This window comes from Cervus canadensis, chromosome 19, assembly GCF_019320065.1.
Source record: "Cervus canadensis isolate Bull #8, Minnesota chromosome 19, ASM1932006v1, whole genome shotgun sequence".
In the NCBI taxonomy this organism is placed as follows: domain Eukaryota; kingdom Metazoa; phylum Chordata; class Mammalia; order Artiodactyla; family Cervidae; genus Cervus; species Cervus canadensis.
Window position 1 is genome coordinate 51,007,065 of NC_057404.1, and position 24,508 is coordinate 51,031,572.

At 37.4% G+C, this 24,508-nt stretch overlaps 1 protein-coding gene across 18 annotated transcripts in view; it reads right to left on the reverse strand.

Moving 5' to 3' along the window:
- CAMK2D (calcium/calmodulin dependent protein kinase II delta) overlaps nt 1-24,508 on the reverse strand; it is a 299,674-nt gene that overhangs the window by 35,214 nt on the left and 239,952 nt on the right. For 4 of the 18 annotated variants that reach the window (XM_043438243.1, XM_043438232.1, XM_043438226.1 and 1 more), the window contains exons 8-15: nt 22,017-22,100; nt 13,750-13,844; nt 10,966-11,088; nt 10,641-10,724; nt 10,157-10,199; nt 6,806-6,843; nt 2,424-2,483; nt 213-254 (exon numbers count right to left, since the gene is read on the reverse strand). In XM_043438243.1, coding sequence (XP_043294178.1) covers nt 213-254; nt 2,424-2,483; nt 6,806-6,843; nt 10,157-10,199; nt 10,641-10,724; nt 10,966-11,088; nt 13,750-13,844; nt 22,017-22,100 — 569 coding nt within the window. Of the gene's footprint in view, nt 1-212; nt 255-2,423; nt 2,484-5,382; nt 5,416-6,805; nt 6,844-10,156; nt 10,200-10,640; nt 10,725-10,965; nt 11,089-13,749; nt 13,845-22,016; nt 22,101-24,508 lie in introns of all 18 variants that reach the window. The other 14 variants (XM_043438240.1, XM_043438235.1, XM_043438241.1 and 11 more) reach the window with 7 other exon arrangements.

Genomic DNA, 24,508 nt, shown 5'->3' on the forward strand with positions numbered 1-24,508 from the left:
GTACCATTCATTTCTCTTTCACGATGTCATTCATTTTTGTTTTGAAAGAAGTACGTGTATAGTTCCAGATAAATTAAGCCCAAGAGAAAGTAAGGCAGAAAAGGGTAAGGATTTTCTATCCTAATTTGAGGTAATGAATTGATTTTGCTCTGAGTATTTGATGAGATGTGTAATCTTGTTAAAGCAAGATGATGTTGAATCTTTCTGAATACCTTGTTTCCGTCAGGGTTGTGGATTACAGTAGTTTGGGGCTCCTGAGTGAGAACAAAATAGAGAAAGAAACAGTTCGCATTGGTAAGTACATTCTTAACTAGTGTAGGGACAGAGCAGAGTGAGCCAGCTGACACAACTAAATAGTGACAAGAGCTTAAGCGATGTTAACTACTGTCAGAGGTTGCAGCTGACAAGATCTCTGATGAAAGATCTCCCTGGTGAACCCACGAGATACAGTGCTTCGGTACATAGCAGCGGCATGCAAAAGACCTTATTCGTGATCAGCAAACAGACAAGGCTTTGAAGTCTGGAGACCTAAAGAGGCACTTGCTGTTTCACAAAGTCCTATAACAGACAGAGCTTTCCTTTCTTCTTTCACAAGTTGGTAATATCTGTCCCATGGAAAACTGGCACTGGAGATTAGAACTCTCTGAAGTAATCTCAAATTGTTTGTGAAGACATTTTTCAGCTGTATTAATCTGAGAACCAATCATGCTGTCATAACACACAGAAAAATACTCTTAGAAAACCTACAATCATCGGATCATACTTAAAAAGGGCTATTGTAAAGAATGTATTTCAAAAGTCCATAAGAAATTATAAGGAACATTGAAAAGGTTCTAGAACTAATCATATTAATCATTATGATTTGAGACGTACTGCTGTTAAACTGTTAGTTGCTCAGTCGCGTCTGACTCTTTGCAACCCCATGGACTATGGCCCGTCAGGCTCTTCTGTCCATGGAATTCTCCAGGCAGGAATACTGGAGTGGGTAGCCATCCCCTTCTCCAGGGGATCTTCCTGACCCAGGGCTTGTACTGGGTCTCCCACACTGCAGGTAGATTCTTTACCATCTGAGCCACCAGGGAAGCCCCGTATTGCTGTTAAATCCCACGTTAATTTATATGTAAGAAATTTCTGCTTTAACGATTATATACACGGAAGATTTGTCTGTGAAGTCATGCTTTTCCATAAAGAAAATACTACTATTTTTCCTATTGTTTCTAGTAGAAAATTGAAGAAATATTCCCAAGTGGAAAATAATAGTTAAATAACTGGTGTAAAAAAAAAAAGATTCAGTGTCTATACATCAATGGCATGCTTGGTACTTTCATTACATGTTGCCTCAGCAACTGGGAGTTACTGCAACCCACAGAGAATGTGCTTCAATCAGAAGCACTCTGCCCACTCAACCATCTCATTGCCACCAGTTTATGCTGCCGTACTTTGAAGGCATATTTACTGCTTCCTTTCTTCCTTTCCCTGGCTAGAGGTGTGATCAACCTGTTTTTTTGTTAGTAAGTAGTCTTGATGAGAAAGCATTTCTTTAAATGCTTTCAGGTTGAGCCTTCTGGTTAACCTTAGGTGAAATAATCTCATAACATTATCCATTCATTTGAAATTAACAGTACAGAGGACAGTTAAAAAAAATCAAAAACATTTCTGAAACTCATAGGTCAAAACATGGAATAGTTTGGGGGATATATTATGGAACTAACAACACTGACTGCCAGTATTCAAACTTTGAATTTTAACATAATAGGGTCCCGCAGTGTTACACTGATTGAGTTGTTCATAGTGTGATAGAAACAGACAAAACTCATGCCCATTGATAATTCAAAGCTCGGAGCTATGCAATTTCATTCTCTGGATTAAAGTGAAACAGTGATAATTTAATTTAAAACACAGCAAACAAAAAGCTTTAAATTATCCAGTGCCTCTTTATCTCAGAAACTGAGGTCTTACAAAGCCGTGTTGTCTTGATAAGAGAGAAATGGGAATTCTGAATAAGGTCTACATTTACTTTTGTCTAGCAATAGTCCTCTTAGCTCTCCTTGATGTCAACATTTGCGTCATGAAGAGAAGAAACCGTGGTTTGCATATCTACAGCTATCATCAGAAGGAGAGCTAAGAGAACCAAAGCACATTCTACTGTACTTCTAAGGCAGCATGCAACACTTTTAACTACAGAGACCATGGCTATCATCCATACAATGGTCAACAATGAAATGAGATCATCTCATGTTAGAAACACACTGCTGGACAATACCTTAACAAAAAGAAAAGAAATGAACTTTTTTTTCATATCTTACAAAGCAAAAACAAGAACAAAATAAAAAAAAATACATATTTATAGAGTGAAAGCAAATGAGAGAAACAACGGAAAACAGTCAAGAACTTAAGAAGGGTTACAAAGAGTCCAGGTATACCAGCGCCGGGGTAGGAATATTTTCTTTGGGGCTGGTTACCACGTTGGCTTTGTTGTTTATCTGTAGGTATGCAGAAAATAGAAACAGAGACGCCTTAAACCCCTTGGTAGCCAATGTCTCCATACGCGGCATGTCTACATGGAGATATAGACATGAAAATAAAGAGCCACTGAAGATGAATGTGAAAGACACTGTGATGACTGACAGGAATGATGATCAATTCTAGTCTCCGATGCTCACACCCAGGCTAGGGCCACATCTGTGACGGTGGAGTGGGAAAATGGACTTGGCTGCCTTGGCTGAGTCACCTTAGCAGACAGACAAAGAGCTGCTTCAGCAGAGCTCAAATCAAGTGTCAGAGCATGAAATAAATGTAAAATTTTCATACTCTTCAAGTTGGATTCTGTAGCCCAGCTTCCAATTGTTCTCTGTTATGAATAAATTGCTTTTTTCATTTGATTCTTGAGCCTGAAGTCACACATAGACTGTCTTTCTCTGGGGAACCATCGTCATTTTGTTTAGTAGGTATCCAGTGAAAAACTTAGATCTTCTGAGGAAACGCAGGCTTTACAATAAATTTCTTAAAATGGTAAGTCTGGGTCTCCTTTAAAAAATACATCTTCCAATTATAAATGGGCAAACTGAACTCTTTTACTACGTGCTGGATGCAAAATGACTTTATTTTTCACAGTTGTTTGAGAGGAAATACCATGTATTCTGTCAAAGTGCTACGGCTATTGTTGAAGACTACACTGGCCATACTATTCCCATGTTTTAACATAATTGGTTTTGACCTTAAAGAAAGATCATTATCACTATGGAACCCACGCTGTGAAAACAATTCAGGAGGTCAATAATTATTGTAATGGCCCACAGAGAAGACTGTTGTCAAGTGGCAACTTGAAATTCAGTTTCAAGTACTTGATTTTGGGTACTAAAGAATCAAAGACTAATAATCAACATTCATTTGAACTCATGCATGACAACTTACATTGTGGTTTCAAACAAATATAAATTAACATTCATTTCTTGCACTGTATTATCTATTTTCTTTACATATTATCATCTAAAAAAAAACATGCCATGATTGTAGTGTAAATATACTTAAGGACTTAAAGAGAAAAACATTCTGCACAAAATAATACCATATGAATACTTATGATCAGTTATACCAATTTAATTGTTTAGACTTTCTGGGAATCCTTTTTTTCGTATTTTATACCTATGGATCATATTTAAAGTGACACCGAGAGGAGGACAGAAGGTCAAAAAAATTAACTTGGGTATGTAATACTTTGCTTTTCTATCCATTCCTATATGTATGATTACTTGGTGTCAGTACCATTTAAATAAGCTGTAACACTGTGCTCTGTGACATGCAGGAAGAGAGAAAACTTGGTGCCCTTTACTGGAAAACTATTAAACCATCAATCTACATTTTGTGGATAGTTTAAATTTTTTCTTTAAATAAAAGTGCACAGAATTTAACATAAAATTTGTGCAACAGCCAAAACAAAGAGATAAGAGAGAATGGAGTTTATTAAAGAGTGGTCAAAATTCAGTATTTAGTTTGGTATAGAATATATAAGAAGAGGGATACACATGCAAATAATTTCCTATTTAGGAAGAGTGTTGGCAAAACACAGCTAACTTCTTATCAAATGATCAGAAGCACTCACGATTAAAGCACATGTGTATTTAATATACTACATTTAACTTATATCAGTGGTTGCAAAGAATGAAAGAGGAATATACTGAGATATTTTCTGTTTTGAGATATGAGACTTGATTTTTTTTCCTAGGATGTGCTTGTCAAGAACTGTTTTGATTTACTGGAAATGTCCATGTGCACACCTATGTACACAAAGTTATCCGTACAAGTGCACACCCCTCAACACACATACACACACCCACACATGCGTTCACACGTAGCGTACACACACTGTCATCTCTTCCAAATGAAGGCCACTCTGTCTGGATGAGCCATCCTTTATTGTCAGGCATGGCAAAAGTTAGTTAAATGAATATGTGCCTCAACCACCACTTTTACTTGTGTTTAAATGTACAATTAAAAACTTCTGTTAAAGATTAGCTTAATGATTTTTTTTTGACTGCAGAAAATCTTTTGAAGGTTTTTATAATATTAATTAAAAACAACAGGAGAATTTATAGGTAAAAGGCTAGGAGTACTTCCTTTTAAAGAGTTGAATATCAAGCATGGGCTCAACCACAGCTGCCTTTTAAATATACAAGAGCTCTGGCAATTTTGTCTGTGAAATGTATTTATTTTGTATTATGGATTCAGAGTATTATTGAAAAAATTAAATGAAACAAATATTTAAATAATGCAGTGAGTTATTCTTATGAGGCAGGGGCAAGATATATCTATTAATATATATATCTATATATATTATATATATATCTATATAATATATATATATTCCTATTTTTCAGGTGCTGAGTTCATGTAGTTTTGAGGTTAATAACATTTTTTTCAAAAGGTGCTTAACTGGAATGGGTCCATGGTAACATCACTTTCATGCTATTTATAGAACTCCATGGTGGATGCATTATGGTTTATCTTAACTAAGAATCACTGCTATTTTAATAATCATGATTAACTATTTAAAGATAATCCTATAGTAGTTTTTCACTTTTCACAATAATTACAGACATTAACTATGTCATAGTCTCCCTTCAGTTTTATGAAAAAATTGCACTGTCTTGTAAAAGACCCTTTAGTAATATATGGATGACAGTGTAAACTTTTTACATATCTCAAAAATTCCATTTCAAAGAAAAGAATAATTGAAGATGGGCACTGTGTAATAAACATTAACTTGTATACTTTCCTGTATTTTCCTATACTTTCTCCACTTATACTAACTTAGGTAAACAAGACTAATCTATTCCTAAGTGTGAATTTTCACAGAAGGAGAAATCTGGCAGAGATCCTCACCATCATCTGAACACTCGAACTGGACTTCCTTTTCTGAATTGACCAGTCAAAAAGAAAGGAAAAGAAAAAAATATGACCGGTTGAATTTTTAAAGTATCAAAGCATGGAGCACAGAATAATTTTGTCTTTAAAGAGGAACTGTAAGTTGACTGGAAGAAAAAAGTTTTGGAAATGTTTCTTTCTATATAAGAATAGTAGTGAAAATAAATATCTTAATAGAAACTATGAGATCTGCATCACTGAACACCACAGGAAAACACAGGCGAATAAAACATTTGGAAAATTTAAAATACCACATTTCCACCAATGTAACACTGGGAAAAAAGCAGACATCAACAGTCATTACTGAAATTTATGTTGAATAAACTAAGCAGAAGGAAGAGAATATTACAGATTGAGGAAAGGAATTAGTAAACGGTAAATGCCATCCTAATGGGAGTCACAAGTGCATGATCGTCATAGCTCTGGAAATTCCCAAATCACACACAGGCAGGTGGTGAAGCAATGACGGGGCATGAACACAAGTGACAGATGATATTCTGTGTTCTATATTCAAAATGAACTGACCACTTGACTTTGGGTCAAGTTCAAATGTTAGAAAATTAATTAATTCCCAAGAACGTTGAAGTGTTCATGAGGAATGTTGGCGTCTGCCATTGGAAGAGAAGGAAAAAGATTAAAGAAATAAAACATTAAGGTAATACTCTGGAAAGATAACAAACATAGTGCATGTATAAGGTTACATTCAATCAAAGGTAAATTCCCACAGGAAAAAAACCAGCATCAGTAGAAAGTAAATTGTATTATTTTGTTTGGAAACCCAAAACTTTTAGAAAAGTAAAAATACTCTGCTGCTGTCTTTCTTGGAAAAATGTTCTAATATTTCTTCAGAATATTCATGCTTATTCTGTCTCAAAACCTTATGACAGAAGAACAGGAACAATTAAGACCTTTCGAAATACTGTCCAAGCAGAGAAAATAGTCTTTTGAATTTTGATTTCCTAGACTCGATTTGTTTTTTTTAGTCTATAAAATTCAGCAGCCAGAATTTTAAAAGAACACTACATAACTATTTGGAAAAACATTTGGTTTTCATGAATTTTCAGGTCACCATGACAGTTTGAGGCTACAGTAAAGCAGAGAGGATTTACACACTCAATTTCTAAAGTAACTCCACATAAAATATTGTTTTGTCATGATTATTTAATATAAAACAAGTAGAAAAGATGTAGCTTTTCTTGGTATAAATATTAGTCATTTCTATATATCAAATTATTTTATATTTCATTCTGCATCCTGTACTATAATAAAAAGGAACTATAAAAAGTACGAGCTACAATGATTTAGAACTTATATTTAACATTTAAAAATGATCCAGCATCTGAAAGTCAGAAATGAGTTTAGGAGCACCTGTTTAACTTACCTTTACTCCATCTGGTTTCTTCAACAAACTCTTGGCTGCTGCAAAATGAGGGTAAAAATCAGTTTAGTGAGTTATCAACAGAAACCCACAGCCAGGCAACAAAACAAGTTATTGTTTTCTTCTACCTTTACTGATTTATGGCCAACATATGCCCGATTATCAAGGTCACACTGATGAGCGCGAGCTTACAGGACATTGAAATACAGTATCACTTTTCTTGGTCTTGTCACATCAAATTTAGAACTAAATTCTTATTTAGTTCATTGAAAATAATTGGACACTTTGTTGGTTACATTATTGGAGTTTATTTCACGGTTGCGAAAAGGATACTGAAACTTTAACTGGACTATGCTTTTGTAATCCAGAAAGTTGATTTCAAGTCTTCAGACATCAGCTCACAGATTGTATTACATGTTCATTCACACCAACGTATGGTGGCATGTCAGTTCTGCCACTTGAGCCCCTCTTCTGAGAGGTTTAAAACTCGTTTGTGAAAATCTGCTCTGGCTAAGTAGCATTCTTTTTAATATGCGTATTTGAAATCAGGTCATTTAATTTTTATAAAAATATTATTAATAATAACTGTATTTAAAAGGAAATGGTATGTTATCGGCCTAGAGCAAGTATTTCACACACTTAGTGTATGAACTTTTAAAAAAGTTATTTTTTTTAAATGCATCAAAATCAGAATACAAAGGCTTCATAAACAAAAGCCTTCTACAGTGCAAAACTAAAAATCACAAAATTGAGGCATGAAAGAAAACAAAATGAAATCTTCAAAGAATTCCTAAACATGGTTTTTTATGAGACTTTACTTTTTGGGAGGGAGCATTCAGCATTCCTTCTGTTACTGAACTCCTTGAGTATATTACAAAGCAATGCTGTCCTTTCAAAAAATATACTTATGAATGGTACATATACAGTCAACAGATTATATAACTGTCAATGACAATTAGTAGATCAAGTGTAGAACATTCACAAATATGTAGGACAAAGTACACATTTATGCTTCAATTTAATGTTAATTATATATATTTAAATATATCAGAATAGAATTTGGTATCTGAGGTGGAAATACCTAGCTATGATAGAACTGCATGAACATGTAATTTCCTGACATCTGTTTGATTTGGGCCATTATTTTGCTATCACATTGGTACGATTTTAACTTTAAAGATACAAAGATGTTAATTTTATTTAGCTTTTAGCAACAGCTATTAATTTATTATTAATGAGACTGTAAGAAATAGTAGCCTTAGCACTAATACTGTGTGCCTGGAGCTAAAAAGCAGTATTCAGTGAATCCTGTGGCAGTTAATAGGTTAGAAAGCAAACTCAGAATAATTAGAATTGCAATAGCAAGCAAAGAGAAGACAATGATTTGGGGTAAGCAGCGATTTGGCCTGGGAGATGCAGAAATGTCCCTTTTGGTTACTATTTACCTTACCTCACAAGAAATACATTCCACATAAAGGGAGAAAAGAAAAAATAAAAACAACTTTATAACCATATACTCATGGACAAATTACTTTAAAGAGCATGTTTGGTAATGAAACACAATGAATACTCAAAACTAAAACACAATATAAACCACAAGGTGTAACTGAGTCTAATGTTATTCAGTCGGTTTTGAAGTGATGGAGTAAAAAAAAAGTTTGCTTTTCATGCTAAGACATTCAGAAACGATATCAAATCCACATATTAGTCATGAGTTTTTAGTTTACATGATGATGAAAGGAAAATGTGAGGTAAACAAAAAGCTTCCATACATGGGTGTATATATTAATAAAGGCCCAATTTACGCCTAACAGTGTATTTGAAACTGAAACAAAATATACAACCTTAATTCTGAAGGTTTTTTTTCCTGTTAGTCAGTCTGTCATTAACTGTATATACCATACCATCCTACTTTTTAGTGATTCACTAATTATTGGGCCACAGTGAAATATTAATTCATTTGAATATAGCATGTATCAGTTAATATTTAATGAGATGACACTGAATTCACCCATATAAATGTCAAATACATTAATCAACTGTTCATAAAACAGGTAACTTGACAGCAGCAGTAACAACTTTTACTACACCAAACAAATGGGACAAAATACATACAACTGACTAACGCAGTCCCTCAATTTGCAGCATTACTCATTGCATTATCATCACTGGTGGTGTTTAACAGGTGAGTGGAAGTCCTTGAAAAACCTACGATATCACATTATATACAATGGGGCACTAAAGGTGACCACCTAATAAAATGGTAAACAAGAACTAGAAATTGGTTGAGCAGCTTGGAAAACACGATAATGATACGGGTCATCCATCACCTGACATCACTACGACACGCAGGTGAGGTATGTGGCAGGAATAAAGCTCTTAGGACACAGCTGGGTCACTGGACGCCGCCCAGCACTCTCATACAGACAGTAAGTAAAGGAAAATGGTAGTATTTTTGGTACAACTGTCTGACAATGGTTCCAAGTCTAAATAGCTGAACAGTTAAGTTTTCACCAGTGCAGCTGTCTCAATGCTTCAGTCCCTCCCCATACATAAGACTGATTAGCTTTCACCAAAATTTAGGTTTTGGAAACCTGATCCTTTGAGCTAACCCATCAAAGAAGGGGGGGCTCCAAAACTCAATTTCTGGAAATAGTATATACTTTATGTCAATTCTGGAGAGCCACTCCTACAATAAAAGAAATAGTTAAGCTTCTTTCAGTCTATTATTTAAACAAACTTATTTTTGTCGGGAAATCATTTCAAAGAATGTTTATTACAGTGGGGTAGGTTCTTTGTAAATTCTTAAGTTTAGATAGCTTTGTAAGTTGTAATCATTCTTATAGCATGCCAACATACTACAGTACTGTACTTTCAAAAGAACTTAGGCCTAAGAGAACTGGGTTCCTTAATAATGGTCTTCTAAAAATCTTTCTTATTAGGATTCCCTGAGAGAATGAGGCACACACAAAAAGACACTATTCATAGTTATTACTTTATGAGGTATCAATTAATTCTACATTCAAAATGCTGAGCTTCCAGTTGGGAGAGTATAGTTACAAACTGTGTCAACTTCAGCATGGAAGACAGCTGGGTTTCGAGTTCTGCTCCAGGCTGACTAGTGGCGGGGCTGCCTGGTTGCTCAAGGGAAGAGCGTAGTCATGGGCCAGCTAACACCCCTGTGGGACGGCACCCACGTCAGCTCCAACATGGCTGCCACGGGTGTGAAGGAACCCATGCCACATCTTTGCCATCCCTGAACAACAGTGTTTTATGTAGTCACTAAAAATTTTAAATTCAAAAAAAAGCTACTAGATAGGAGAGGAGAAAGAGCAGAGTTCTTAACACGTGTACCTGAAAAATTCCTCGTAGCCAGCATAGTGGTCAAGATGGCACCCTGTCAGAGCAATAAGAATATAAAATTAATGCTGCTTTTGCAAATCTTTAACTTAACAAATAACTGTTTTTGATAACAAGTCTTCTCCTAACCTTATTTTCAGTCAGGAGATTTTTGTTTCTTTTCAGTTTTGGGTTTCCTCAGAGTAGCAGGCCTATGTTTCTTATAATAATGCTGGGACCACCCTGGTGGGTGCGGCCAGGTTCTGATTATTAATTTGCCCAGCTGTTTTTCACTGAATGGAGGGATCACATCACCAGTGATCCTAGCTCTTCAGGGTAGCTTTAATTCCAGTGATATTCCATTTCCCCAAGATCCAGAAGAAGAGTTTTGAGGCTTATACATTTTAAAGCCCTTTCTAATATAGTTCTGTTCCTCATATGGAATCTCACTTCTCACTCTGCCAAATCTCCCTCCACACACAAAAGTAAAATTTCTTACCTTTAGTTTTCTTCTCGCATTGAATTTCTTCAAGCAGTCTACAGTCTCCTGTCTGTGCATCATGGAAGCAACAGTAGAACGTTGCTGAAAGAGGAGAAAAATAAACTTAATTGAGGATATTTAAAAGATATTAAGTTTAACAGTATCCTCAATTTCGTCAAATTTTTACTAGTGGTTTCTGCACCTATCGATGAACTTATAAGTATTCAATTACAAGAGTTTCCTAATAATGAAAGACTGATTTTGCCAAGACTACTTGTAAAGAAATATCAAAGAATACATCTTTTATTTTGGCTCTTGGGGTCTCTGGAGAACTGTCACTTACACAGATCCATGGATGTTTCAGTGCCTCTGAGGCTGTGATACGCTTTGCGGGGTTGATAGTAAGCATTTTATTGATGAGGTCTTTGGCTTCAGGAGTCACGGTGTCCCACTCTGGTGATGGAAACTTCAAAAATACAAGTTTATGAAGAGTTTAAAAGAGAGATACACTCAGCGGAACATGGAAGAGCCAAATATACTAATCATTTCCTTAAGTAGTGTGTTTCTTCATAAATTTACTTTTTGTAGAAGTTAAATTGTATCTACATGTAGGCAAAATTTTTAACTTTTTACTTTATTTTGGAGGATAACTGGTTAACAGTGTTGTGATAGTTTCAAGTGGACAGCAAAGGGACTCAGCCATATGTAGCCAAACTGATGTAGATATATACCATCTATTCCCTCTCTATGTATGTATCTATATATTAAGATTGTGTGTAACTATAAGGGACAAAGAGGTACACTAAATTGCCATGTTATAAGTAGTGATATACATTTTTAAATTTGAAAAAACAAAATGAATCTTCTAGTCCTCTAAAAAAATCTTTGTTTAATCTGCAAATTCAATTTTATGCAATCTTTCTCATAACTATCTTTGCAATTTTACAAAAGTCAATAAAGCTTAGAAGTTGTCACATCAGCACGCTACTATGCCAAGGTTCAAAATGTTGTATTACATACTTCCACATCTCATAAGCAGTAACAGCAGAGAAAATAAAACAGCTTCAATTCCTGTTCCAAAATGGACCTATTAATTGTCACTATTTGGAGTACAGCAGTGAGACAAAATTTGAGACTATAAGAGCCCAGCAGGATTTCATTTTAACACTTGAAAGAGGTTAATCTACTTAATTATAAATTTCACTAAAACTAAGTTCATGAAAGTAACCAACACTTATAACTTTTATTAGTAATCATATATAGTCATAAAGTAAAGTAATTTTAAATTTCTGTGTAAACTTTTTGTTGATAACTATGTAACCTCACATTCGCTTAATAAGCATATTTAGTAGAAATACTATTCTTGATGGGTTAAGAAGAATGCATATCCCATTGGCTTCTGACAAGATATTAGGTTCTTTTCCCAATTTATGAATTTTTATAGACAATCTTGAGAAAAAAGCTATTGTCACTGTGGCCTAATGGACTTCAGTTGGTTCACTTTTAGGAGCCATGTGTGACTTGTGATGTGCATTTGTCATTTGTGATCATGTGCGTTTGTGATCCACTGGCAAAATGAAACACAAGAAAAATGATACTGACTCTTTAATGCTTGCACATTTTTGCCAGTTTAATACCTATCATTTTAATTCCAGAAGTTTACTTTGGCCAGTTGTAAGAACTTGCTAACCATCAGGAACTATTGAGGAAACACTCAAGTCTGCTTCTTTGTGATGTAGAGATTTTCTGACAACAAATGAGGGGCTGAATTCACCAAGATAAAAGTGGGTCCTTCTCTTATTTTTCTAACTTTCACAAAGGCATTTCTTTACATTCACCAAGCAGTGCATCTGCAGAGTTATGCTTTTCGGGTGAAAAGCGAGAGCGTTAGTCACTCAGTCATATCCTACTCTTTGTGACCCCATGGACTGTAACCTGCCAGGCTCCTCTGTCCATGCAATTTTCCAGGCAAGAATACTGGAGTGGGTAGTCGTTCCCTTCTCCAGGGGATCTTCCCTACCCAGGGATTGAACCCAGGTCTCCTGCACTGCAGGCAGATTCTTTGTCATCTGAGCCACCAAGGGAGAAGCAAACCCCTGTCTTCCCAGAGGGGTGCCTAAGTTCTAGTCTGGGAAGATGGTGAGGGCACTAAAATGGCCAGGCAAATCACAATTTGGATTAATTATGATTAGTCTGGCTAGAATGGAATGCTTCAAAATAATAGATTTTAAATACCTGTGACACATTCATCCATCTAAATGTTACATTTAGTCAGGGGAGTCCATGATAACTGATACAGTATAATATAGATTTCTCATAACTTCTCTCTTTACCACATTGCGCTCTTAACTTGCACTCACAAGGCGGACCCGTTACTGCCTACCACTTAGTTAGCCCACTTAATAACACAGGAAAAGCATCTCCAGACCTCGCGTTCTGACTTCCAGAGGGCTGTGTGAGGTAAAATCAGAGGAAGTGGTAAATCATATTTATCAGAGGAGAGAAAATTACACCAAAGAGCACAAAGTTAAGCCATACAGACAAGTAGGTTAAGGCCTTACTCTTCAATACAGGCCTTAATTCATATGCCTAGTTTCAAATATTCTAATTGTAAATTAAATGTATTGTAACTGTGATTTTCCAATATTTTTCAACTGTGAAAACCATTCTTTAAATGAATGCTTTCACAGAAGCTCACTGGATAAACAAAACAGTCAAAGCTGACATAAAGGAGCAATGCTCTATTTGACACATGATTCACTGCAAAATATTGTTAACATATAATTATGCAGTAAGCATTTGAAAATATAATTCAGCTAATAGGTAGTAACCACTTTTAAAGCAAAAATACTTTAATTTTTATATATTTTAAAATGCACTAAGATTCAGTAGCTTTGATAAGCAAGGTCCTTCCTTAGAGATTTCAAACTGTTTTCCTTTCAATTTTATGAAGTAAAGGGCTAGAAGGAAATAGAAACTAAATATATATGTTACATATCTTATTCTTTTTTCCTAAAGGAGAGGAAAATAATAAGTGATATTACTAAAATAGCAATGAAAAATCTGTTTTCTGATAAATTAAGAAACCAAACCCTAATATAAAGTTATATGAATATTTATTACATACATCATAAGCTCCAGCCTTGATCTGCTGATAGAGTCTGTGTTGGTCTTCATCCCAGAAGGGTGGATATCCAACCAGTAGAATGTAGAGGATGACTCCTGTAGGGAATGAGCATATTAACACAATGTTAAGTCACAGAGACACTGAGAAGTTAAACAGGGCAGATCCACAGTGATATTAAGCCACATCCATTCAAAGACAGAAAACTGGATGGTTGGTAAACTTCAGAGACATGTTATCTGAAGTGTTCTGTGGAGGGTGAATGCTGCTCCTCCTCTGCTCGAGGACTTTGACAACGTGGCAGTCCAAGGCACGCACCAAAGAGCTAATTCTGAAATGCACAGCGGAGCAGCACAGAGATGTGAAGCTCCCCCGCCACCGCGGGGGCACGCTGGGCCGCCCTGAGCCCTGCGTACGCACGACCGCCCTGTGCTCTTGTCTATCTAGATACCATGTGATTTTAGTCACTTAAGAGGCTCACATTTAGAAACATATTATTACTTCCTCTTAGTCATTTTGCCTCTTAGTCATATTGTCACCCTGCTTCTTTGACTTCTATGCAGAGAACATCATGAGAAACGCTGGGCTCGAAGAAGCACAAGCTGGAATCAAGATTGCCGGGAGAAATATCAATAACCTCAGATACGCAGATGACACCACCCTTATGACAGAATGCGAAGAACAACTAAAGAGCCTCTTGATGAAAGTGAAAGAGGAGAGTGAAAAAGTTGGCTTAAAGCTCAACATTCAGAAAACTAAGATCATGGCATCTGGTCTCATCACTTCATGGCAGATAGATGGGGAAACAGAGGCCGACTTTATTTTTTTGCGCTCCAAAATCACTGCAGATGGTGAGTGCAGCCATGAAATTAAAAGATGCTTACTCCTTGGAAGGAAGGTTATGACCAACCTAGACAGCATATTAAAAAGCAGAGACATTACTTTGCCAACAAAGGTCTGTCTAGTCAGGGCTATGGTTTTTCCAGTGTTCAGGTATGGATGTGAGAGTTGGACTATGAAGAAAGCTGAGCACCGAAGAATTGATGCTTTTGAACTGTGGTGTTGGAGAAGACTCTTGACAGTCCCTTGGACTGCAAGGAGATCCAACCAGTCCATCCTAAAGGAAATCAGTCCTGAATATTCATTGGAAGAACTGATGTTGAAGTTGAAACTCCCAATATTTTGGCCACCTGATGCGAAGAGCTGACTTATTTGAAAAGACCCTGATGTTGGGAAAGACTGAAGGTGGGAGGAGAAGGGGATGACAGAGGATGAGATGGTTAGATGGCATCACTGACTCAATGGACATGAGTTTGGGTAAACTCCAGGAGTTGGTGATGGACAGGGAGGCCTGGCGTGCTGCGGTTCATGGGGTCGCAAAGAGTCAGACACGATTGAGCAACTGAACTGAACTGAACTGAGTCATTTTGCTAATTAGGACATTTTGTGGAGCAATGGTGCCCTGGTTACAGATTCATGCTTTAAATATCCAGGGTGCCTGGGAGTGTGGGTACCATATAAGAAGATGAAAATCCTTTCCTCACTAATGATCTTAGTCTTCAAAGATAGTTTCTTCAGTAAAACAGCTAAACCAGTGATACTACAGAAGAGCATATACTACAAAGAGGGAAAAGAGGAGACTGAAATTGTGCGTAAAATTCAGAGTTAAATGCTCAGCTTTAAGACAATTTAATATCTTTTTCATAAATATGCAGTTATTGAGAAACTAATCAACACCTGATTTAATCTTTAAACAAAATTCTTGTAACCAGTAGTTTTTAACTTGCCCTGAAATCAAATCTGGGGTTTAAATGTCTCCTTGGATCATCCTCTTGGTCATTCTATGTCCCTTCCTCTACTTTTGAAACATTTTATGGCCCTGCTTAAGGTCTTCCATTTCCAGCCCACTCCCCAGAGGAAAGTCTGCCGTTGCTCTGCTGTCTCCTGCCTGCTTTTCTCTTGTGGAGTCCCCTTCACCAGGGAAGCCTGGGAGGTGGTAAGCTAGGTGACATGCTCCCTGGTGGGCCTGCATCTACTGTCTCCCAAAGCTGGTCTCTTCATTTCCTTACCTTTACTCTGTGAGGGACACAGCCCTGCTCCTATTCACCAGACCCGAAACATTTATATGATAGACACTGTTGCAGCCAAGATGGCTTTAAACAACGGTTTAGTCACCCTAGGATTTTCTAACCCGCTTCAGGAAGACCCAGTTCAAAAAGCTATCATGATCAGAACAAAGCATTTTAAACGACATTCTTAAATAAACACCCAACAATGCTTTAAAATCAAGATCAAAAGGGACTTCACCACAGTGGAATTAAAAAAAAAAAAAGGACAGTGCAGAAAATCAAATATAATATTGGTACCTTACTTTGCAATACAAAAATGTTTTTTCTATTTTTCAACATATCACAGACTTAATGTTTATTCATTTAAATTTATTTTAATATTTTTCCTATCTGATTTAACAGATGCATTTAATGATGATAATAATTATGATGATGAGTGTGTGGATGCAAGTAGAAAAGAGGATATACCTAAATAGCTTTAACCCTTTGCTATGGTTTAGGGGGTGAAGAAGAAAATCAGCTTTGCAATGGAAACAGTCTATAGTCATTTAAAAATACTCATTTCTCTAATAAACATCTGGAGTTAAGTTGTTATAAAATTATAAAACAGAGCCACATCTGCAACATTTAGCATTCTGGACCTGGGCATGGCCTGCTTCTGAAGCTTTGTTCTTGTGAGTTACATCTACTGGTTGACACTCGGTATGGTACTTTTTGGGAAGGGAGGCTCACAGACATTTCATTCCCTAAGAATCAGCACCCACTACATTAACAAATGCTCATGATTTGTTTGAGGGATGTCTACAAAAAATATACTTTAAATAAAATAATAGCATAAATATAGTAGATTTAAAAATACTTTTAGGCTACAAGACATTATTGAGCAGACTGATGTGAAACTGTCAATTAGAGACGTGGGTTTGATCCCTGGGTCAGGAAGATCCCCTGTGTAGGAAATGGCAACCTGCTCCAGTATTCTTGCCTGAAAAACCCCATGGGCAGAGGAGTCTGGTGGGATACAGTACCCTTGGCTGCAATGAGTCGGACACCGCTGAGCACAGTTCTACTACGCCTTCCTTAGTCTAAGAGCAAGTTATTTCATCAGCTGTTTGGTTACCCTGAGAAATGGCTCATAGAGGAAAGATAGGGTAATTAGTTTTTCCCTTCTTTAATAATCAGCTTTCAAAATAACACTTTGGTTCCCCAAACATCCTCCAAAGGCCAGGATTTAGGTTGTATTTTGACTACTATTACTATGAGTGCATACATAAATTTAAATGTATTTAATATTTTAATCCATTACTGTTATTTTTCTTATTTATCTTCTAACTGTCCGATCTTTAACCAGTCAAAAGCACTTCAAAGTGGCTCCTGAGTCCTGTTAACACAAGCTCTATAGCCTTTAATAGTTTCTGTTCTTTCTGGTCTCACCAGATGCTCTTGGATCATTACTTTTCCTAATCCAGACTTGGAATCAGCCACTTCTACAAGGAATCTTGATTTCTTATGGAGGCAAACAGTATATAGAGACCAGACTGGGAAGTCTGAGGTGTGCTCTATGGGAACTACAGGTTTCTTCAACAAATAAATTGAGAAACAAGGAAAGAGGAGTGAGGAGAAGAAGCAGACCTTACAAATAACAGAGACTTAAGAGACCAAACTGATAATGAAATTATGAGACAAAGGGGCAAATAGCAAAATTACTACATATTTGATGATTTTAAGCAATTACTATTACATGACATTTAAAAATATTTCTATTATTAACATGTTTTTTAAAAAGCCATTTTCTTTTAGAGGTATTCATTAAAATATTTATAGATATATTGATATGATGTTTGGATGTGACTTAAATAATCTTGGGATGGAGGACTGAGTCAAGTGATGAAGATGAAATAAGATTAGCTATCAGTTCAGTATACTATTATCCTCTCTACTTTTGTAGACAGAATTTTCTGTAACAAATTTTCCATAAAAGCTAAACTATTTGACACAGTCTACTTCATATAACATTTTTAAAAAATGAAAAACAAATTTTCATTATCTTATGTACACATTTGTGCTTGGAATATGCTAAGAGATGTTTGATTAATAAGAGTTGAGAAGTACTGATTACTGATTAGGTAGAAAGACTATATTATCAAGAACATTCAAAACTGATTTTAATGAAAGCTACAGCTTTAGAATGTAAAGGCTGTTCTTATGAAAAAAAGGTGAGGCCGCAATGCTGAGAAACTCTTGAGAAGTCAGTGGGAAGTTAACAGCGCAGTCTAACAAGCACCCACTTCAAATGCTCAAAAAGTAAAGGGCACACCACGAGCTCATGTGCAAAATGCAGGGGAGTCTGGAAATTAACTAGTGAGGGGTAAGAACAGCTTCCTTTTATCCCTTATGCAAGCCCAAAACCAAAACACAATTCAAATAGGGAAATACTCTGGGACCTACGGGGCCAATGATGGGCAGAACAAAGATCTAAAAGATCAAGGCCAACAAGTTAGTAAATTATTTTTCAGATGATGAAAGCTATTTCTGTCATGCGGTAGGGCTGGCAAACACACAGGCTGTCTGGCATCAGGCTGAGGTGCCTGCTGGGCAGGAGGGAGGGAGGCTGCCGGGGACAGCCTGTGTCCATCTGTCTGGCAGGTATAGCAGCCTCGTAGGAACACAAGCATCTTGCTATTAGTTCTTTCAGTTACTTTAGGGAAGCCAGAAGCTGATAACGTCCAAAGAAATCTCCTGACAATTATATAATTTATTATATAAATTTAAAGATAAATGTCAATTCTCTCCCCCTCCCCCCATAAATGGTCCAAGTATTATTTATTATTAACAAAACATGATAATAATAATAATAACAGCTGTAGATCACCTGTTTGTAATTTGTGCTCTACCTAAGAATCCTAAATTTGCTGCCCTAAAGGAATTTGCAACTAGCTGCATTATGCAGCTCAATAGTGGTGTGCATCAGAAAGTTTGTGGAAATGCAAATTCCTGAACTTCATCACAGAGAATCTTATTCAGTGGTTTCATGGGTGGGTCCCAGAAAATTGTATTTTTGATAAGTACTTGGGTAGGTCACCTTGAAGCATGTGGTCTGTGATCCACAGTTTGAAAATATCAAGTCAGGGAAATAAATAAATACTATATCTAGAGAAATATCTGAAAGTATGTCAGTTCAGACTAAGAGAATGTTGGTAGAGATTATGGGGAGAAAGCTCCAAGGGCTGAAGACTAATGAAGACGTGGGTTGTCAGGGATGAAGGCAGAGAGCCTTCTGAATGTGAGGCATAGCTGGATGGTTCAGCGTAAGAGACACAGAACAGGTGAAAGGAACACATTGTCCAGCAGGCTTGAGATTTCAAAACGGCAAATACCTTCTTAGAAGGTGCTTGATGTTGACTTATTCCAGCTGAAATATGGAAAGGCTAAGGCTCAGAAATCACACAACTGCTGAACCTAATTTGGCCATGAACGAAAACAAGGAACACATCCCCCTAAGATTTCAAAGGTTTGTTACAAGTTACAATATATTCTGTGACAGCCACTAGGTTATTATCACTCACAACTGTTCTGATATCTAATGCAGGTAGAGAAGTAACATGACAAGCTGTGTGTCCACTGTATTTTCAGACTTACATTTATTATTTTTTAAAACCAAGATGTAGAAGGAAGTTGTTAAAAACCAGTCATTCAGTGGCATCTATAAACAACATTTGCTCACCTCACTATGGAATTATGGAAATAGCTATATAAGCTAGAAAACTATCTGAATCAATTTACTGTTGTTAATGGCAGAACATAGGACTATATTCTTGCTTCATTAATGTCTATCATTTACTTTCCAGTAATGGACTAGTAGCTTTCAAAGCCCAGATATAAGTCAGGCTATATTCTGTGTGAGATCATTAAAGCAGTGGTGATAAGTGTTTTAAATTTTCTGTGTATGGATTATTGTATGTTTCTAATGAAAAAAATGCACAGATTTCTTTAAGCCATTATACCAAAGCTGTACTTCACTCTGTTCTGTGTCAATTACCCAAAGGCAACTATGGTTGAGTACTTGCCATTTTGCTGAATGACTTATTCTGTATTTCCTTTCTTATCTGGGTTATCTCATTTTTTACCATACTATCCAATGTCTAGCTTTGCAAAGAAGTAGTTATTAAGAGCTAGTGTTGAGGAATGGTTGGAAATGAGATTCTCTCAAGATCTGCCGTTACCAAAAAGTAGTAAACAAAGTGTACATTACTTTGGCAGCTATTACAATGGGAATGAGAAAAGGTGTACCATCTTGTAAGTAAACTGAGTTTAACGTAACCTTCAAGACATATAACAAAATGATAAAGCTATTCCAAACAGCAGAGACCCAGAAATGTAAGAAAAGGCATAAAAATATCTTATTATGTTCCAGGTAGTGAGCAGTGTGTGTGTGTGTGTGTGTGTGTGTGTGTGTGTGTGTGTGTGTGTGTGTGTGTGTGTGTGTGTTTGGGTAATTTCCCCCAAATATGTAACACTGTAATATCTAAGACACTTCTGCAGTTAACTGTGTGATCCCAAGGGCATTTTTCAGCATGCAATTAAAGGATACCAAAATTTCTACAGAAAATAAGGGTTAGTGGCCCTAAATAGGGCAGGCTTGTCACAAAGGGATTTGGCTCCTGTTTGTAAAAAATAAAAAAACATGTAAAAAGAAAAGATAAGGAGAGAACTGAGCAAAATGAAAGATAACTCTACCCATGGGAAAACGAGCTGAAATCTGAAAGATGCCCTGTGGCCCTGAGTTTCTAGAGTCATTCATGAGATGTGTGTGTGTAAAAATTCCTCTTGGTAGTTCTAGGAGGCAAGTACCATTATCAACACCATTTTAAAAGATGGTCTCACTCTGGTTGAGATGTCACTCTGGTTCAGACCTGTCTGTATTACACCCTCTCTTCAGTGCTGGGTACCACTCCAGCTCCACGCTCGCCCACCAATAAAAGCCATCTGCATCTGTCAGTCTCTTGGGGTACTCCGCTCCTTTTAAAATTCATCCACAGAAACAGATCTGTGACGGAGGTTGATTTCTTGCAAACAAAATATTTTGAGTTATCTTCCATTAACATTTAGACTTGAACAACGGCATTTTGTGGCAATGCTCTCACCAAAAGGATTTTAGAGTTCCTGCTTAGGAAATAGTCTCAGGCAGGAAAATAGAGCTTGGAGCTCACCTAAGACACTACCCTTTAAGTGACAACTCCAACTTTTTAGAATAATAATAGCTGTTTGCATTTCAAATTGCTTTACAAACTCTAAAAACCCTATCTGACCCTCATACAGCTCTATGAAGGTCAAATATTTCTATTGTACACGTAAAGAAGCCAACTCAGTGATACTAACGAGATGGGGTCAGCCGATGCAAAGCAGACTTGAACTCGGGCGTTGTGACTTTAAATGCTGTGCTCGTCTCACATCTGCCTTCTTAGGCGTGGAAGTAGCTCTAAAAGCCAAGATACACCCAGCTGGAGGTCACACACCAATGTGTTGGTTGTGCTAATGATACAGTGTCAGAAGCCTAGAGGGTTAGCGCCTGCCCAGTAACTCCAGCAGAAGATGTTTCAGGATACCCTGAAGTACCCCTTTTATTTCCGTCTCCTACCTATTTGAAGTGTATGTTGACACACAGAAATTCTGACATAAAAGTTGTGGTGGAGACTCTCCCCATTCTTTGAGCCTACACAGGCTATGTTTTGATTAGAGCTTGTTGCTAAAAGCCAGGCCTAAACCAGAGCCCAGGCCCCACAGGACAATTTCATTCTTTTCCAAGATGCACTCTTTTTCTCCTAATCCCTGCTGAGCATCTTGTGTTGCAGACAGAACAGCTGTGGTCAGGGCTCCCTGGAGGAGGTGAGAGGACAGGGGCAGAAACCCCACACCCTCTGTGGGGGACACTCTACGGCCCTATCTCAAAGTGCCTCCTGGGCCTCGAGCTTCAGCATCACCTGGGAACTTGTTAGACACGCAAACACTCCCATCCCAGACCTACTGAATCAGAAACAGCAATCTTTAACGGGCTCTCCAGGCGACTCTGTTGTAGGCTAAAGTTTGAGAACGTAACTTTCTTAAGTTGATTGCTAGAGAGCATCAACCTCAGATTTGACAGATACTATTTTCATTGTAACAACAGTGGTGTGCTGCAAAATTTGCATGAAAATGATTCCTTACCGCACGCCCACATATCCACTGGCTTTCCATAAGGATCTTTACGTAAAACTTCTGGAGAAAGATATCCAGGTGTACCAGCAAAGCCTAGGGAAAACAGATGTTAATGAATGAAAACCAACTTGGCAAAACCAATACGAAATGGCAAAGCAAGGAAGAAGCTTCTTCGGGCTTCTTTATCTGTTGATCTGTTTGTCAGGGTAAGACACAGCTCTTAGGGAAATAAAATAACCTGGACGAGCTTCTCTCTGTAGCAGTCTTAACATCAATCTGTCCTGCACTGTAGCTAATTAGAAGAAACACATCTTCCTTTTCCCGCAGACAGAGAAACCTTTCTATGGTGCTGCAGAGTCAGGGTATACACTTCAGACTGCCTGCTCAGCAGCGCTGATTCCCCTTCACGTGCAAGTTAAAACTGAACCTGTGGAAGGGTCAGACATGCCACCCCATTCTGGGAAGAAACCAGGAGAAAACCGCAGGAGGTGACACTTATCGTGCTGCCTCGTAATATATTAGGGAGGCTGTTGCTGCTGCTGAGTTGCTCAGTCGTGTCTGACTCTTTGCGACCCCACAGACTGCAGCCCGCCAGGCTCTTCTGTCCGTGGGATTTTCCAAGCAAGAATACTGGTGTGCGTTGCCATTTCCTTCTCTAGGGGATCTCCCTGATCCAGGGATCGAACCTGTGTCTCTCGCATTGCAGGCAGATTCTTTACCGCTAAGCCACCAGGGAAGCATTATTATGAGGGGTATTTACCTAGAAAGTGGGGCTTGCCTGGTGGCTCAGATGGTAAAGAATCTGCCTGCAATGCAGGAAACCTGTTTCTGATCCCTGGGTCAGGAAGAGCCACTGGAGAAGGGAATGGCTACTCACTCCAGTGTTCTTGCTGGAGAATCCCATGGACAGAGGAGCCTGGTAGGCTACAGCCCATAGGGTTGCAAAGAGTCGATATGACTGAGTGACTAACACTTATCTACAAAGTAGAAGGACCCAAAACATAGATCCTGGGGATAAATTTAAAGCAAATTTTCAGTAAATATTTTTGATAGTGAGGTAGTCTAAGGGAGGAGGATGGGGCTGAGAGTAACTGAAGAACTCACTAGGAGAAGAAATGCGCTCATAATATATCAAAGAGCTCACTCTGTACTAATAAGTAATCACTGTGTACTTATAACTGGCAACTGAAGAGAAGACTCAGGAATATTTAGATGAGTCACTACTGAACAAGTATCAGCTAGACTTTTAAGAGATGAGGTATGCAAAACTAGATGGCTAAAGAAAGTTTCCTATCAGATAAATCAGTACTTCCAAGAAGGTATACTTAAATGATAAATAATAGCTAGCATCTAGAGTAAAATACTTATTTATGAAAATAATGGTTTTCAAATAAAAAATATTTACTTTAAAAATTACCAAAAATAGCTATGGCTATTTGGAAATTTTCTTTAAATGCATACGGAAATTGGAAAGTGTTCTTTAAAAGGATATGTAATCAGGAATTCCTCTGACTACAAATCAGTGATGAAGCACATTATTTATTTACTGGGATGCAAAGCATCCAAGAAAGCAGCTTCTCCCCACCTCCAAAACAAATCTGTACTTAGAAACAAGCATATATATAACAACACGGTTACAACAAAATTACATTTTGAGGCAAAGGATTTTGGATTTCACTCCCCCCCACCCCCCATTTTCATTACCTGTCCTCTCCTGTTTGCTTTAGAGGAGGATGAGGAGGACAGTGAGAAGGAACTTCAAGAAAAGACCTGTATGCTGTAGTTTAAGCTTTACATGGACCACAGTGGATCCACCTCTACCTCAAACTTTATTTGATAGAAATGTTTGTTCAGTAGTTGTGAGCTGGAAAGAATTATTGAGCAACAGTGCTGGTTCCCCTGCCTGAAGTTCAAGGATTACCGGAAGGAGCCGTGTGAAAGTTTGCTATTCTAAGGCAGAGGCAGGCACACTGGCTTCCAAGAGCTCTTCAGGGCCTCTCATTGCCACATCTGCTCTCTTATTCCAACCATTCCTTTCCAGCTCCTCCAAATGTTGAGACACAAAGGGAATCCAATGGGAAACAGATTCCAAAGACCAGATTAAAGGCGGAGGTCCCACCTGGCATTTTAAGATACTTTATCATCTGGTCCTACCCACTACTTCCCCTTCATTCACTCAACATAATATCTTTCTACTTCTGGGCACTTAACCTAAAAAATCTCTAAGATTTCTTGAAAATAAACTTTCCATTTTCACCCTTAACGATGCCTTTTCTGTTTCTCGCACCCTCGGTTTTTGTGTGTATGTGTGGGAGGGAGTACTTTTTCTCTAACACAGGGTGACTCTAAATTACTCCCATCTCCTACAGTTCTCAGTGGTCCGTCCTTTCTCTGAATTTTGACTACCCCTTTATATGCAATCTGTAACCTCCTATCTAGAATTGCTAAACTTTAATGTATGTCTGAAATAACTTGGTAGAATACATGCCTGGAGTAGGAAA